This window comes from Somniosus microcephalus, chromosome 10 (assembly GCF_052327205.1).
Source record: "Somniosus microcephalus isolate GS21.2 chromosome 10, FLI_Smic_1.0, whole genome shotgun sequence".
NCBI lineage: Eukaryota > Metazoa > Chordata > Chondrichthyes > Squaliformes > Somniosidae > Somniosus > Somniosus microcephalus.
The window spans coordinates 232,926,506-232,944,370 of record NC_140996.1 but is presented as its reverse complement, the minus strand read 5'-3'; the positions used below and the strand labels follow the sequence as shown (position 1 = coordinate 232,944,370).

Genomic DNA, 17,865 nt, shown 5'->3' with positions numbered 1-17,865 from the left:
TTAGATTACCATAGCAACAGGCCTCAGTGTAGGCCCTGGTTAGATTACCATAGCAACAGGCCTCAGTGTAGGCCGACATTCCATGGCAACGAGCTTCACTGCAGCCAATACTGGGACAGTTTGCCATTGCAACCGGCCTTATTATGGGATGGTCCTGGACAAACCTGCCATAATGTTGCATGACAAAGAGAATAGTTTTATTTCGAAAGCCGTGAAAAGGCTTCAGCACTCAATAGATTAATCTGAAAAATCAAAAATAAACAATTTGATTACAAGCCTCACCAATTCTTTGGCAGTTAGAAGAATGTTAAGTTTGTTAAAATCACAAAGACAGCTTCTAGGAGCTCAGACAGTATTTATAACAGTTCTATCACCTTATGTACACTTCATATGTAATTATACAATATTTAACTAACATTGTTCTCAATTGGAAATAGCAAAGAAATTATCCTAATATATACTGAGGACAAGAGCCATTCTCCAAATACAATCCAATAGATTCTGTGTCTGTGTGTGCGTGAGACCATCTTAAATACTTCAGTCCCTTTCGCTCAACGTGGGCACCAGTCAGTGTAGAGATATCTCCCTGAAGGAGCGGGGACTGAGTGACACCAGTCAGTGTACAGATATCTCCCTGAGAGAGAGACAGGGACTGAAAGACACCAGTCAGTGTACAGATATCTCCCTGAGTTAGAGGGATTGAGAGACACCAGTCAGTGTACAGATATCTCCCTGAGAGGGAGGACTGAGAGACACCAGTCAGTGTACAGATATCTCCCTGAGAGAGAGACAGGGACTGAAAGACACCAGTCAGTGTACAGATATCTCCCTGAGTTAGAGGGATTGAGAGACACCAGTCAGTGTACAGATATCTCCCTGAGGGAGAGGACTGAGAGACACCAATCAGTGTACAGATATCTCCCTGAAAGAGAGAGGGACTGAGAGACACCAGTAAGTGTACAGATATCTCCCTGAGGGAGTGGGGACTGAGAGACACCCGTCAGTGTACAGATATCTCCCTGAGGGAGAGGGACTGAGAGAAAATAGTCAGTGTACAGATATCTCCCTGAGGGAGAGAGGGACTGAGAGACACCAGTCAGTGTACAGATATCACCCCGAGAGAGAGGGACTGAGAGACACCAGTCAGTGTACAGATATCTCCCTGAGGGAGAGGGGACTGAGAGACACCAGTCAGTGTACAGATATCTCCCTGAGGGAGAGGGGACTGAGAGACACCAGTCAGTGTACAGATATCTCCCTGAGAGAGAGAGGACTGAGACACACCAGTCAGTGAACAGATATCTCCCTGAGGGAGAGAGGGACTGAGAGACACCAGTCAGTGTACAGATATCTCCCTGAGGGAGAGGGGACTGAGAGACACCAGTCAGTGTACAGATATCTCCCTGAGAGAGAGAGGACTGAGACACACCAGTCAGTGTACAGATATCTCCCTGAGGGAGAGGGGACTGAGAGACACCAGTCAGTGAACAGATATCTCCCTGAGGGAGAGAGGGACTGAGAGACACCAGTCAGTGTACAGATATCTCCCCGAGAGAGAGGGACTGAGAGACACCAGTCAGTGTACAGATATCTCCCTGAGAGAGAGGGGACTGAGAGACACCCGTCAGTGTACAGATATCTCCCTGAGGGAGAGGGGACTGAGAGACACCAATCAGTGTACAGATATCTCCCTGAGAGAGAGGGACTGAGAGACACCAGTCGGTGTACAGATATCTCCCTGAGGGAGAGGGACAGAGAAACACCAGTCCATGTACAGATATCTCCCTGAGACAGAGGGACTCAGAGACACCAGTCAGTGTACAGATATCTCCCTGAAGGAGAGGGGACTGAGAGACACCAGTCAGTGTACAGATATCTCCCTGAGAGAGAGAGACTGAGTGACACCAGTCAGTGTACAGATATCTCCCTAAGGGAGAGAGGGACTGAGAGACACCAGTCAGTGTACAGATATCTCCCTGAGGGAGAGGACTGAGGACACCAGTCAGTGTACAGATATCTCCCTGAGAGAGAGGGACTGAGAGACACCAGTCCGTGTACAGATATCTCCCTGAGGGAGAGGGGACTGAGAGACAACAGTCAGTGTACAGATATCTCCCTGAGAGAGAGGGACTGAGAGGCACCAGTCCGTGTACAGATATCTCCCTGAGGGAGAGGGGACGGAGAGACACCAGTCAGTGTACAGATATCTCCCTGAGGGAGAGGGGACTGAGAGACACCAGTCAGTGTACAGATATCTCCCTGAGGGAGAGGGGACTGAGAGACACCAGTCAGTGTACAGATATCTCCCTGAGAGAGAGGGACTGAGAGACACCAGTCAGTGTACAGATATCTCCCTGAGAGAGAGGGACTGAGAGACACCAGTCAGTGTACAGATATCTCCCTGAGAGAGAGGGACTGAGAGACACCAGTCAGTGTACAGATATCTCCCTGAGGGAGAGGGACTGAGAGACACCAGTCAGTGTACAGGTACCTCACTGAGGGAGAGGGACTGAGAGACACCAGTCAGTGTACAGATATCACCCTGAGGGAGAGAGGGACTGAGAGACACCAGTCAGTGTATAGATATCTCCCTGAGGGAGAGGGGACTGAGAGACACCAGTCAGTGTACAGATATCTCCCTGAGAGAGAGGGACTTAGAGTCACCAGTCAGTGTACAGATATCTCCCTGAGAGAGAGGGACTGAGAGTCACCAGTCAGTGTACAGATATCTCCCAGAGGGAGAGGGGACTGAGAGACACCAGTCAGTGTACAGATACCTCACTGAGGGAGAGGGACTGAGAGACACCAGTCAGTGTACAGATATCACCCTGAGGGAGAGAGGGACTGAGAGACACCAGTCAGTGTATAGATATCTCCCTGAGGGAGAGGGGACTGAGAGGCACCAGTCAGTGTACAGATATCTCCCTGAGAGAGAGGGACTGAGAGTCACCAGTCAGTGTACAGATATCTCCCTGAGGGAGAGGGGACGGAGAGACACCAGTCAGTGTACAGATATCTCCCCGAGGGAGAGGGGACTGAGAGACACCAGTCAGTGTACAGATATCTCCCTGAGAAAGAGGGACTGAGAGATATCTCCCTGAGGGAGAGGGGACGGAGAGACACCAGTCAGTGTACAGATATCTCCCTGAGGGAGAGGGGACTGAGAGACACCAGTCAGTGTACAGATATCTCCCTGAGGGAGAGGGGACTGAGAGGCACCAGTCAGTGTACAGATATCTCCCTGAGAGAGAGGGACTTAGAGTCACCAGTCAGTGTACAGATATCTCCCTGAGAGAGAGGGACTGAGAGTCACCAGTCAGTGTACAGATATCTCCCAGAGGGAGAGGGGACTGAGAGACACCAGTCAGTGTACAGATACCTCACTGAGGGAGAGGGACTGAGAGACACCAGTCAGTGTACAGATATCACCCTGAGGGAGAGAGGGACTGAGAGACACCAGTCAGTGTATAGATATCTCCCTGAGGGAGAGGGGACTGAGAGACACCAGTCAGTGTACAGATACCTCACTGAGGGAGAGGGACTGAGAGACACCAGTCAGTGTACAGATATCACCCTGAGGGAGAGAGGGACTGAGAGACACCAGTCAGTGTACAGATATCTCCCTGAGAGAGAGGGACTGAGAGTCACCAGTCAGTGTACAGATATCTCCCTGAGAGAGAGGGGATTGAGAGACACCAGTCAGTGTACAGATATCTCCCTGAGGGAGAGGACTGAGAGACACCAATCAGTGTACAGATATCTCCCTGAAAGAGAGAGGGACTGAGAGACACCAGTAAGTGTACAGATATCTCCCTGAGGGAGTGGGGACTGAGAGACACCCGTCAGTGTACAGATATCTCCCTGAGGGAGAGGGACTGAGAGAACATAGTCAGTGTACAGATATCTCCCTGAGAGAGAGAGGACTGAGAGACACCAGTCAGTGTACAGATATCTCCCTGAGGGAGAGAGGGACTGAGAGACACCAGTCAGTGTACAGATATCTCCCTGAGAGAGAGGGACTGAGAGACACCAGTCAGTGTACAGATATCTCCCTGAGAGAGAGGGACTGAGAGTCACCCGTCAGTGTACAGATATCTCCCTGAGGGAGAGGGGACTGAGAGACACCAATCAGTGTACAGATATCTCCCTGAGAGAGAGGGACTGAGAGACACCAGTTGGTGTACAGATATCTCCCTGAGGGAGAGGGACAGAGAAACACCAGTCCATGTACAGATATCTCCCTGAGACAGAGGGACTGAGAGACACCAGTCAGTGTACAGATATCTCCCTGAAGGCGAGGGGACTGAGAGACACCAGTCAGTGTACAGATATCTCCCTGGGAGAGAGGGACTGAGAGTCACCAGTCAGTGTACAGATATCTCCCAGAGGGAGAGGGGACTGAGAGACACCAGTCAGTGTACAGATACCTCACTGAGGGAGAGGGACTGAGAGACACCAGTCAGTGTACAGATATCACCCTGAGGGAGAGAGGGACTGAGAGACACCAGTCAGTGTATAGATATCTCCCTGAGGGAGAGGGACTGAGAGACACCAGTCAGTGTACAGATATCTCCCTGAGAGAGAGGGACTGAGAGTCACCAGTCAGTGTACAGATATCTCCCAGAGGGAGAGGGGACTGAGAGACACCAGTCAGTGTACAGATACCTCACTGAGGGAGAGGGACTGAGAGACACCAGTCAGTGTACAGATATCACCCTGAGGGAGAGAGGGACTGAGAGACACCAGTCAGTGTATAGATATCTCCCTGAGGGAGAGGGGACTGAGAGGCACCAGTCAGTGTACAGATATCTCCCTGAGAGAGAGGGACTGAGAGTCACCAGTCAGTGTACAGATATCTCCCTGAGGGAGAGGGGACGGAGAGACACCAGTCAGTGTACAGATATCTCCCTGAGAGAGAGGGGACTGAGAGACACCAGTCAGTGTACAGATATCTCCCTGAGAGAGAGGGACTGAGAGTCACCAGTCAGTGTACAGATATCTCCCTGAGGGAGAGGGGACTGAGAGACACCAGTCAGTGTACAGATATCTCCCTGAGAGAGAGGGACTGAGAGTCACCAGTCAGTGTACAGATATCTCCCTGAGAGAGAGGGACTGAGAGTCACCAGTCAGTGTACAGATATCTCCCTGAGGGAGAGGGACTGAGAGTCACCAGTCAGTGTACAGATATCTCCCTGAGAGAGAGGGACTGAGAGTCACCAGTCAGTGTACAGATATCTCCCTGAGAGAGAGGGACTGAGAGTCACCAGTCAGTGTACAGATATCTCCCTGAGAGAGAGGGACTGAGAGTCACCAGTCAGTGTACAGATATCTCCCCGAGGGAGAGGGACTGAGAGACACCAGTCAGTGTACAGATATCACCCTGAGGGAGAGGGGACGGAGAGACACCAGTCAGTGTACAGATATCTCCCTGAGCGAGAGGGACTGAGAGTCACCAGTCAGTGTACAGATATCTCCCTGAGGGAGAGGGGACGGAGAGACACCAGTCAGTGTACAGATATCTCCCTGAGAGAGAGGGACTGAGAGTCACCAGTCAGTGTACAGATATCTCCCTGAGGGAGAGGGACTGAGAGTCACCAGTCAGTGTACAGATATCTCCCTGAGGGAGAGGGGACTGAGAGTCACCAGTCAGTGTACAGATATCTCCCTGAGGGAGAGGGACTGAGAGTCACCAGTCAGTGTACAGATATCTCCCTGAGGGAGAGGGGACGGAGAGACACCAGTCAGTGTACAGATATCTCCCCGAGGGAGAGGGGACTGAGAGACACCCGTCAGTGTACAGATATCTCCCTGAGAGAGAGGGACTGAGAGACACCCGTCAGTGTACAGATATCTCCCTGAGAGAGAGGGGACGGAGAGACACCAGTCAGTGTACAGATATCTCCCCGAGGGAGAGGGGACTGAGAGACACCCGTCAGTGTACAGATATCTCCCTGAGAGAGAGGGACTGAGAGTCACCAGTCAGTGTACAGATATCTCCCTGAGAGAGAGGGACTGAGAGTCACCAGTCAGTGTACAGATATCTCCCTGAGGGAGAGGGGACGGAGAGACACCAGTCAGTGTACAGATATCTCCCCGAGGGAGAGGGGACTGAGAGACACCCGTCAGTGTACAGATATCTCCCTGAGAGAGAGGGACTGAGAGTCACCAGTCAGTGTACAGATATCTCCCTGAGAGAGAGGGACTGAGAGACACCAGTCAGTGTACAGATATCTCCCTGAGGGAGAGGGACTGAGAGACACCAGTCAGTGTACAGATATCTCCCTGAGAGAGAGGGGACTGAGAGACACCAGTCAGTGTACAGATATCTCCCTGAGAGAGAGGGACTGAGAGACACCAGTCAGTGTACAGATATCTCCCTGATGTGATGTAATCTGGGTCCCCAAGTCTTACAGGCAGAGAAATGTGTTTTGGAGAAATACCTCTGCCTTCTGGTTGCCAGAGGACGGTTACTTCGCTGAACATTATCCAGTGAGAACTGCACCTTTCAACCATGACCTGAAAGGTCATTTAACGATCAACATAAATTAATTCATATACATTTGAGAATAAATTATTATTTTTTAAAAACACAATGCGGAGGTGGGTGATCACTGCAGGATTGGCAGGCCGTTGCTCTAACCCGAGGTCACCTCCAGAAAGCTAAATACAAACTGCATGTTTTTTAAGAACATTTTTCTGTGCTCTCTCTCTGTCTCTCTCTCCCACGCCTCTCCTGTCTTGCCTTCCTCACACCCCAGCGACCTTTCCTTTACCTCACCAAGTCTTCATCTGTCAGCAGTGGGAGCTGCCTGGCTATTGGAACGTGGGGGCATCGCAGTAGAGCCTAATAATAGTGAATATAAAATTCCGAGGAGGATTGACGGGGTAGATGCTGAGAGGTTGTTTCCCCTGGCTGGAGAGTCTAGAACCAGGGGTCACAGTCTCAGGATAAGGGGTCGACCATTTAAGACCGAAATGAGGAGGAATTTCTTCACTCAGAGGGTTGTGAATCTTTGGAATTCTCTGCCCCTGAGGACTGTGGATGCTGCGTCTTTGAGTATATTCAAGGCAGAGATTGATAAGATTTTTGGGCTCTAGGGGAATCGAGGGATATGGGGATCGGGTGGGAAAGTGGAGTTGAGATCGAAGATCAGCCATGATCTTATTGAATGGCGGAGCAGGCTCGAGGGGCTGAATGGCCGACTCCTGCTCCTATTTCTTATGGTCTTATGTTCTAATCCTCGTGTTGTAATGGGTAAGGGAGTCTTTGAATTGGGATCAGGAGCATTGACATGTTTCGTTGCCTCCACGGGTCAAGGCATGAACTCCAATTGGATCCAGTCAAGCCTCACCGTCACCCAGTCTAGTCTCCGTTTGATGGCACTGAACATTTGAAATGGTGGGCAAGAGGAGGGATTCCCGCCCCCGATCACCGACCAGTGAACAGCCCATTCTACCACCCCGCTGGGAGGTGTACATCTCGGGTTAGAACAGGATCGGGCTCAGCTGCTTCCCCCACACAGTTGAATAGCACTCGCTCTCCGGGCTTGTGAAGAGTGGTCTCTCGGGTGAGGTACGGAGGGAGGCCGACTCCCGGGGAATGTGACCCCTGCCGTCAGCCCCCACCCCCCCAACCCTCAGGGAGATTATACTGGCGAGCCAAAATGAAAAGTACCGGCGGGAGTGGGCAAAGGCAGCGGAGCTGGGACTGGATGAATCCATCCTTCCAGCTCGAAAAAAATCCCTCACTGTTCAACTGCAACCGAAGGTGATGTCGTGACAGCTGATCAAAGTGACGGGGAGTGAAGGGTTAAACTCCGACACGGACTGGTTGGGCCGAATGGCCTGATTCCCTGTTGTAACTTTCTTGTATGTATTTCTATCATAGAATCGCACAGCACAGAAGGAGGCCATTCGGCCCATCGTGCCTGTGCCGGCTCTTTGAAAGAGCTCGCCGATTAGTCCCACTCCCCCCTGCTCTTTCCCCCGGAGCCCTGTGAATTTTTTCAAGTATTTATCCAATTTCCTTTTTGAAAGTTATTATTGAATCTGCTTCCACCGCCCTTTCAGGCAGCGCATTCCAGATCACAACAACTCGCTGCGTAAAGAAAATTCTCCTCGTCTCCGCTGTTCAGACTGACTGAGGGTTCGGAACCCAGGAGCTCACTCAGACTCACTGGGGAAAAGTGGATGATTGGGGCATTCGGGAGCATGTTTACTGAGGGACGTTGCAATCACAGAGCACCAAGCCTGGGAGAATGGCCTTCACTCCAGATGGCAGAGCCCAAATCCCAAGGCCCAAATTCCAAGGCCCAAGGCCCAAATCCCAAGGCTGAAGGCCCAGCGCCCAAATCCCAAGGCCTAAGGCCCAAATCCCAAGGCCCAAATCCCAAGGCCCAAGGCCCAAATCCCAAGGCCCAAATCCCAAGGCCCAAGGCCCAAATCCCAAGGCCCAAATCCCAAGGCCCAAGGCCCAAATCCCAAGGCCCAAATCCCAAATCCCAAGGCCCAAGGCCCGGGTACAGCCGCGCGACAGGGGGATGTTGGGGGAAAGTGCCACCTGTGCCAACGGGGACCGTTAAGGCAATGACGCTCCGCCCGCCAAGGCGCGAACAAACGCCGCAGAGAGAGAGAGAAAACATGAAGGGAAGGCGGGATGAGGGGGCGGGGAGGGACCTGTGGTCCGACCCACGGCTCTCTCTCTCTCTCTCTCTCTCTCTCTAGAACAGGTTAGGCTTGAGCATATTAGACTTTCTGTGCAAGGTGGAGAGCACACCCGCGAAGGGGCCTGTCATGCTGTCACTGGGCTGCCAGGCCTGGGCTTTGAGGAGGTCGGTGGTGGGCCAGGCTGGGGCCTTCATGGACTGGGAGCTGTTGGGACTGGGCATGCTGACAGCATGGGGGCTGCTGCTGGAGATGGGGCCCGAGGAGGAGGAGGAGGAGGAGGAAGAGGAGGAGGAAGAGGAAGAGGAGGAAGAGGAGCAGGCGGGGTTGGCCGTGCTGTCTGGGTCGGTGCACTTGGCCTCCTTGGAGTCGTCTTCTTCGGAGAGCAGGTCGGGCTTCTTGCCGGGCAGGTTGCTGCCGTTCCCTTTCGAGTTGGCGGCTCTCTCCTGCTTGCGGAATTTGGCGCGTCGGTTCTGGAACCAAACCTGGGACAAGACGGGAAAAAGACACGTCATAAGTGGAGTCATCAAAGAGTGGGTTCAATAGGGTAGACAACAACAACAACTTGCATTTATATACGATGGCAAAATACTGCGGATGCTGGAAATCTGAAATAACAACAGAAAAAGCTGGAAAAACTCAGTAGGCCAGGCAGCATCCGTGGAGAGAGAGAAACAGAGTTAACGTTTCAGGTCGAAACCCTTCGTCAGAACTGAGAAAAAAGCAGGAAATGAAAAGATTAAAAGGCAGTTTGGGGGCTGGGAAATGGGGGAGGGGATGAAAGAACAAAAGGGAAGGTCAGTGAGAGGTGAGGAGACATTAAGAGATATTCAAGGCGAGACGAGATGGTAATGGGACAGGTAAAGAAACAAACAATGGCTCTAGATTAGGTGTGAAATGCGCTGGCAGAGTGAGACAGCCGCCATGTGGGGGAGAGAGAAAAGGAAAAGTCACAAACCAAAAGGTGTGGATAAAAAATATATAAAAATACGATAGGGGCCGAGGTTATGATCTGAAATTGTTGAACTCGATATTGAGTCCGGAAGGCATTTATATAGCGCCTTTAAGGTAGTAAAACGTCCCAGGGCGCTTCACAGGAGCGATTAGCAAACATAATTTAGCATCGAGTCAAAGAAAGAGACATTAGGACAGGTGACCAAAAGCTTGGTCAAAGAGGTGGGTTTTAAGGAGCGTCTTGTAGGAGGAGAGCGAGGCGGAGAGGTTCAGGGAGGGAATTCCAGAGCTTAGGGCCCAGGCGGCTGAAGGCACGGCCGCCAATGGTGGAGCGATTAAAATCGGGGATGCGCAAGAGGCCAGAATTGGAGGAGCGCAGAGATCTCGGAGGGTTGTAGGGCTGCGGGAGGTTACAGAGATCAGGGGGGGGCGAGGAGGCCATGGAGGGATTTGAAAACAAGGATGAAAATTTTGAAATCGAGGCGTTGCTGGACCGGGAGCCAGTGTAGGTCAGCGAGCACAAGAGAGAATGTTTCCACATCAAGCGAAGACCTGATATGCTTTAAAATTATGAAAGGGTTCGATAGGGTAGATGTAGAGAAGTTTCCATTCATGGGGGAGCCCAGAACTCGGGGCCACCAATATAAGATAGACACTAATAAATCCAATCGGGAATTCAGGAAAAACTTCTTTACCCAGAGAGTGGTGAGAATGTGGAACTCGCTGCCACAGGGAGTGGTTGAGGCGAATAGTATAGATGCCTTTAAGGGGAAGCTGGATAAACACATGGGGGAGAAAGGAATAGAAGGATATGTTGATGGGCTGAGATGAAGAGGGGTGGGGAGGAGGCTGGTGTGGAGCATAAACACCGGCACGGAGCAGTCGGGCCAAATGGCCTGTTTCTGTGCTGTAAACACTGTGTAATATTCCCGAATTCAGAGACTGGGTCTGGTACGAAGCCTGAGGGGAGGGTACTTACCGTTTTAAGGTTAGGAACTGTGGAGGAACAAGAGATTTAGGAATTCAGGTACACAAATCACTAAAAGCGAGTGCACGGGTACAAAGAGCAATCAACAAGGCTAATGGGATGTTGGCCTTTATCTCGAGGGGGTTGGAATACACAGGGGAGGAAGTGATGCTTCAGTTGTACCGAGCTCTGGTCAGACCCTATCTGGAGTCACTGTGTTCAGTTCAGGGCCCCGCACCTCAGGAAGGATATATCGGCCTCGGAGGGGGAGCAGCGCCGATTCACCAGAATGATACCGGGGCTAAAAGGGTTAAATTACGAGGACAGGTTGCCCAGACTGGGTTTGTATTCCCTCGAGTTTAGAAGATTAAGGGGTGATCTAATCGAGGTGTTGAAGATGATTAAAGGAGGTGATCGGGTCGAGAGAGAGAAACTATTTCCTCTGGTGGGGGGAGTCCAGAACAACAACAACAACAACAATAACTTGTATTAATATAGCGCCTTTAACGTAGTAAAACGTCCCAAGGCGCTTCACAGGAGTATTATAAAACAAAAATTTGACACCGAGCCACATAAGGAGATATTAGGGCAGATGGCCAAAAGCTTTAGGTTTAGGGCGGGAATTCCAGAGCTTAGGGCCCAGGCAGCTGAAGGCACGGCCGCCAATGGTGGAGCAATTTCTTTTTAAATTCGTTTATGGGATGTGGGCGTCGTTGGCAAGGCCAGCAATTATTGCCCATCCCTAATTACCCTCGAGAAGGTGGTGGTGAGCCGCCTTCTTGAACCGCTGCAGTCCGTGTGGTGAAGGTACCCCCACAGTGCTGTTAGGGAGGGAGTTCCAGGATTTTGACCCAGCGACGATGAAGGATCGGCGATATATTTCCAAGTCAGGATGGTGTTTGACTTGGAGGGGAACTTGGAGGTGGTGGTGTTCCCATGCGCCTGCTGCCCTTGTCCTTCTAGGTGGAAGAGGTCGCGGGTTTGGGAGGTGCTGCCGAAGAAGCCTTGGCGAGTTGCTGCAGTGCATCTTGTAGATGGTTCACACTGCAGCCACGGTACGCCGGTGGTGGAGGGAGTGAATGTTTAAGGTGGTGGATGGGGTGCCAATCAAGCGGGCTGCTTTGTCCTGGATGGTGTCGAGCTTCTTGAGTGTTGTTGGAGCTGCACTCATCCAGGCAAGTGAAGAGTAATTATAATCAGGGATAATCAAGAGGGCTTACTCCTGCTCCTAATTCTTATGTTCTTATTTTCCCGAGTGAGGAGGCCATTGGGATATTCCAGCGGTGTGTGGTTAGATACATTTACCCAGTCGTACATTCACGGTTATCCACGATCTCCTGGAGTTACTGTAAGGAAACAGGGAGAAATTTCCCAGAGTTTCCCCCTGAAATTAGCTGCTTTTTTTTTTACAAAAATTTTTCTATCTTGAGATGGCCACATTTAATGCTCTTCCCTAAAACAGTTTGATACAACTGAGTGGCTTTCTGGGCCACTTCAGAATCAACCACATTGCTGTGGCATTGGAGTCACATATAGACCCAGACCGAGTCAGGACAGCAGGTTTCCTTCCCCAAGAAAGAAGAAAGAAAGAACTTGCATTTATATAGCACCTTTCACATCTCAAAGCGGTTTACAGTTGCTGTTGTAATGTAGGAAACTCAGCAGCCAGTTTGAGCACAGCAAGCTCCCGCAAATAGCAATGTGATAATGACCAGGTTATCTGCTTTTGTTATGTTGGTTGAGGGATAAATATTGTCCGGGACACCGGGGAGAACTCCCCTGCTCTTCTTCGAAATAGTGCTGTGGGATCTTTTACGTCCACCCGAGAGGGCAGACAGGGCCTCGGTTTAATGTCTCATCCGAAAGACGGCACCTCTGACAGTGCAGCACTCCCTCAGCACTGCACTGGGAGTGTCAGCCTAGATTTTTGTGCTCAAGTGTCTGGAGTGGGACTCGAACCCACAACCTTCTGACTCAGAGGCGAGAGAGAGCGCTCCCCACTGAGCCACGGCTGACACCCCGCGTGAGAAACAAGCAGATAGAGGAGAATTGGAAATCCCGCCTACCTGGACCCTGGCCTCTGTCAGATCAATCTTCAGTGCCAGCTCCTCCCTGGTGTAGATGTCCGGATAGTGCGTCTCAGCGAACACGCGCTCCAGCTCCTTCAGCTGCGAGCTGGTGAAAGTTGTCCGAATCCTCCGTTGCTTCCGTTTCTCGTTGATCCCACTGTGATCCGTGAAGAACTTGTACGGAACTGAGACCAATAGAAGAGCAGACATTAGAGACTGACCACCATTTCTCGAACTGACCTTGACTGGGCTGGAGTATACTTATTAAAAATCTTGCACAGGGTTTCAAAATAATGAAGAGTAAATAAGGAGAAACTGTGTGCAGTGGCAGGAGGGTCGGTAACCAGAGGACACAGATTTAAGGTGATTGGCAAAAGGACCAGAGGGGAGATGAGGAGAATGTTTTTACGCAGCGAGTTATTGTGATCTGGAATGCGCTGCTTGAAAGGGCGGTGGAAGCAGATTCAATAGTAACTTTCAAAAGGGAATTGGATAAATACTTGAAAAGGAAAAATTCACAGGGCTGTGGGGAAAGAGCAGGGGGAGTGGGACTAATTGGAGAGCTCTTTCAAAGAGCCGGCACAGGCACGATGGGCCGAACGGCCACCGTCTGTGCTGTAAGACTCTATGATTCCATGAGGACTTCACTTCCTGTTCATGATCCTCACTTCCTTTTGTCATGATTTTTGGTCACGCATTCTTGTCAACATTTACTACTGTAAATTTCTATGTAAACATTTAACTGTCACAATGTAGTTTCAGGCTCTAGTCACCAGGTGGTGATGTGGAGCAAGTTTCTAGAAGCCCCTCGACCAACTCCTTTGCCATATTGTATCTTAAAAAAAACTTAGATCCAACAAATGACAACACCATTAGTAATTAATTGTATATTAATTAAAACATGAGAACATACGAACATAAGAAGTAGGAGCAGGAGTAGGCCATACGGCCCCCCGGGCCTGCTCCGCCATTCAATAGGATCATGGCTGATCCGAATCTAGACTCACGTCCACTTCCCTGCCCTCTCCCCGTAACCCCTAATTCCCTTATCTGCTAGGAAACTGTCTATCTCCGTTTTAAATTTATTTAATGTTGCAGCTTCCACAGCTCTCTGAGGTAGCAAATTCCATAGATTTACTACCCTCTGAGTGAAGAAGTTTCTCCTCATCTCAGTTTTGAAAGCGCAGCCCCTTATTCTTAGATTATGCCCCCTAGTTCTAGTCTCACCCATCAGTGGAAACATCTTCCCCGCATCCACCCGATCAAGCCCCCTCACAATCTTATATGTTTCGATAAGATCGCCTCTCATTCTTCTGAACTCCAATGAGTAGAGTCCCAACCTACTCAACCTTTCCTCATACGTCAACCCCCTCATCTCCGGAATCAACCGAGTGAACCTTCTCTGAACCGCCTCGAGAGCAAGTATATCTTTTCTTAAATATGGAAACCAAAACTGCACGCAGTATTCCAGGTGTGGCCTCACCAATACCCTGTATAACTGCAGCAAGACTTCCCTGTTTTTATACTCCATCCCCCTTGCAATAAAAGCCAAGGTTCCATTGGCCTTCCTGATCACCTGCTGCACCTGCATACTAACTTTTTGTGTTTCATGCACCAGGACCCCCAGATCCCTTTGTACTGTAGCACTTTGCAGTTTCTCTCCATTTAGATAATAACTTGCTCTTTGATTTTTTCTGCCAAAGTGCATAACCTCACACTTTCCAACATTATATTGCATCTGCCAAATCTCTGCCCACTCACTTAGCCTGTCCATGTCCTTTTGCAGGTTTTTTATGTCCTCCTCACTCATTGCTTTCCCTCCCATCTTTGTATCGTCGGCAAACTTGGATATGTTGCACTCGGTCCCTTCCTCCAAATCGTTAATATAGATTGTAAAGAGTTGGGGTCCCAGCACTGACCCCTGCGGAACACCACTAGTTACTGATTGCCAGCCCAAGAATGAACCATTTATCCCAACTCTTTGTTTTCTGTTAGATAGCCAATCTTCCACCCATGCCAGTATATTACCCCCAATCCCGTGATTTCTTATCTTGATCAGTAATCCTTTGTGTGGAACCTTGTCAAATGCCTTTTGGAAGTCCAAATACACTACATCCACTGGTTCCCCTTTATCCACCCTGTATGTTACATCCTCAAAGAATTCGAGCAAATTTGTCAAACATGACTTCCCCTTCATAAAACCATGCTGACTCTGTCCTATTAAATTATGTTTATCCAAATGCTCTGTTACTGTTTCCTTAATAATGGACTCCAACATTTTGCCAACCACAGATGTTAGGCTAACTGGTCTATAGTTTCCAGCTTTTTGTCTACTTCCCTTCTTAAATAAGGGAAGAAATCTTCTGTTAGCCTCCCCCACCCTAACCCATCGCTCCTAAAGGTGCTAACTCGTGCTGGGGCAGATGGCCACATGCACTGGGAGCTCTTCCTTAACTCACCCAAGTGGCTTTCTTCAGGGGGCGGGCGAGCGGACGGAAGCCATTTAGACTGTGAAGGACATCACAGATGAGCCAGATTGGGTCCTCACCCCATGCTCAGAGATTCCCACTTTATAGCTAGAGTCCCGAGATAGCAAACGAGAAAGATGTTTCCACTTGTGGGGGGGGGGGGGGAAGTCCAAAACTAGAGGCCATAAATATAAGATAGTCACTAATAAATCCAACAGAGAATTCAGGATAAACCTCTTTACCCAGAGAGTGGTGAGAATGTGGAACTCACTACCACAGGGAGTGGTTGAGGCGAATAATATAGACGCATTCAAGGGGAAGCTCGATAAACACACGAGGGAGAAATTAATAGAAGGATATGGTGATGGGGGTGAGATGAAGAGGGGTGGGAGGAGGCTCGTGTGGAGCATTAACACCGGCACGGACCTGTTGGGCCGAATGGCCTGTTTCTGTGCTGTAAATTCGAAGTAAATTGCCTGATCATCCCCTCCCCTAGCCCAGGGATACTGATACTAGCTGTCTGTATATCTGAGAACCACACTCACTGTGCTATGTAAGGAGTTGTAATTAAATTCTCTGCTACTTCTAGCTGTTGTATACAATTGTAAATCTCTGTTGATACTTCCTGTTCAATTTTGCTATGTCAACAGTCACAGTGTAGTTACAGTCTCTGGCCACTAGGTGGCGGTGTGGAGCGAGATTCTGAAGACGATCACCCAACCCCTTCATCACCTTGTACCTATTTCCACCTAGAGTCATAGAGTCATAGAGTTATACAGCACAGAAAGAGGCCCTTCGGCCCATCGCGTCCGCGCTGGCTATCAAGCCCTGTCTAATCTAATCCCTCCGTAACATCGCCCGTCTCCGCCCTTGCCTCAGCTCATCTGCTGCTGAAACCCTCATCTGTGTCTTTGTTACCTCTAGACTTGACTATTCCAACACACTCCTGGCTGGCCTCCCACATTCCACCCTACGTAAACTTGAGGTCATCCAAAACTCAGCTGTCCGTGTCCTAACTCGCACCAAGTCCCGTTCACCCATCACCCCTGTGCTCGCTGACCTATATTGGCTCCCGGTTAAGCAACACCTCGATATTAAAATTTTCATCCTTGTTTTCAAATCCCTCCATGGCCTCGCCCCTCCCTATCTCCGTAACCTCCTCCAGCCCCACAATCCCCCCCGAGATCTCTGCGCTCCTCCAATTCTGGCCTCTTCAGTATCCCCAATTTAATCGCTCCACCATTGGCGGCCGTGCCTTCAGCTGCCTGGGCCCCAAGCTCTGGAATTCTCTCCCTAAACCTCTCCGCCTCTCTCTCCTCCTTTAAGGCGCTCCTTAAAACCTCCCTCTTTGACCAAGCTTTTGGTCACCTGCCCTAATATCTCCTTATGTGGCTCGGTGTCAAATTTTGTTTGAGAATCGCTCCTGTGAAGCACCTTGGGACGTTTTACTACGTTAATGTGCTATATAAATACAAGTTGTTGTTGTTTTATTTTAAGAAAAATAATATCCATCTGTGGACAAGAGATTAAGAAAATCTCTAATTTCCTAAACCGTCCCATTCCGCAGCTGTTGTTTAGTGGAACCTCTGTATGTTTTGAGGGAACATAATGTGATGACATATTCCATTCATCACTGCCTGTGACTGTGGTCGGTTTCAGTGTCATTTCCCTTCCCCCAGTCCTCATTGTATTGTTTATTGGAATGTGCTGTGTGTGTAGGGCTCCGCCCATACCTGGCCCCTTTTGTAAGCTAGCTCAGTCTGGCCTCAGTCTCCAGAAGGAAGATACCTCTCTCTCTTACGTGTTACTTTCTAAGTTAATAAAAGCCTTGTTTTGTTTCGCTAACATCGAGTCTTGGAATTATTGAGGCACATCACATTATTATATCCAAAGTGAGCGAATCAGCTGCAGCATCTCTCCTGACTACATATGGATAAATATATAATGGTTCTATCTTTGATCCGTTCACTAAATTGGACGTCTGGTGACGAGGGGCTTCCTGTCTCAAAGCGGGCAGCAAGAGATAAACTGACTCCGTCTAACTCCACTGCCAGATGTATTGGTGAAGCCCCCGCAATGCTGAGCACTCCGAGTCGCGAGTCGTCCCCAAGTCAGGACCGGGAATCTCGTCCTCAAGAGTCACAAGAACAAATTCCATCTGCAGTTAAACGGGAAGGGAAGGGCAGGAGAACCAAACATGGAATGAGAAAGAGCCATTCAATCTCCTCCCACAGCCCATGTACACTCTCCCCTATCACAGACTCTACCCACCCATTCAATCTCCTCCCACAGCCCATGTGCACTCTCCCCTATCACAGACTCTACCCACCCATTGAATCTCCCCCCACAGCCCATGCACACTCTCCCCTATCACAGACTCTACCCCACCCATTTAATCTCCTCCCACAGCCCATGAACACTCTCCCCTATCACAGACTCTACCCACCCATTCAAATCACCTCCCACAGCCCATGTACACTCTCCCCTATCACTGACTCTACCCACCCATTGAATCTCCTCCCACAGCCCATGTCCACTCTCCCCTATCACAGACTCTACCCACCCATTCAAATCTCCTCCCACAGCCCATGTACACTCTCCCCTATCACGGACTCTACCCACCCATTTAATCTCCCCCCACAGCCCATGGACACTCTCCCCTATCACAGACTCTACCCACCCATTTAATCTCCTCCCACAGCCCATGTACACTCTCCCCTATCACGGACTCTACCCACCCATT

General features: G+C 50.0%; 1 protein-coding gene across 1 annotated transcript in view; it reads right to left on the bottom strand.

Moving 5' to 3' along the window:
* Positions 1–229: 229 nt before the first annotated feature.
* phox2a (paired like homeobox 2A) overlaps positions 230–17,865 on the bottom strand; it is a 33,488-nt gene continuing 15,852 nt past the window's right edge. The window contains exons 2-4 of the mRNA XM_085998319.1: positions 12,652–12,839; positions 9,019–9,149; positions 230–242 (exon numbers count right to left, since the gene is read on the bottom strand). Coding sequence (XP_085854445.1) covers positions 230–242; positions 9,019–9,149; positions 12,652–12,839 — 332 coding nt within the window. The remainder of the gene's footprint in view (positions 243–9,018; positions 9,150–12,651; positions 12,840–17,865) is intronic.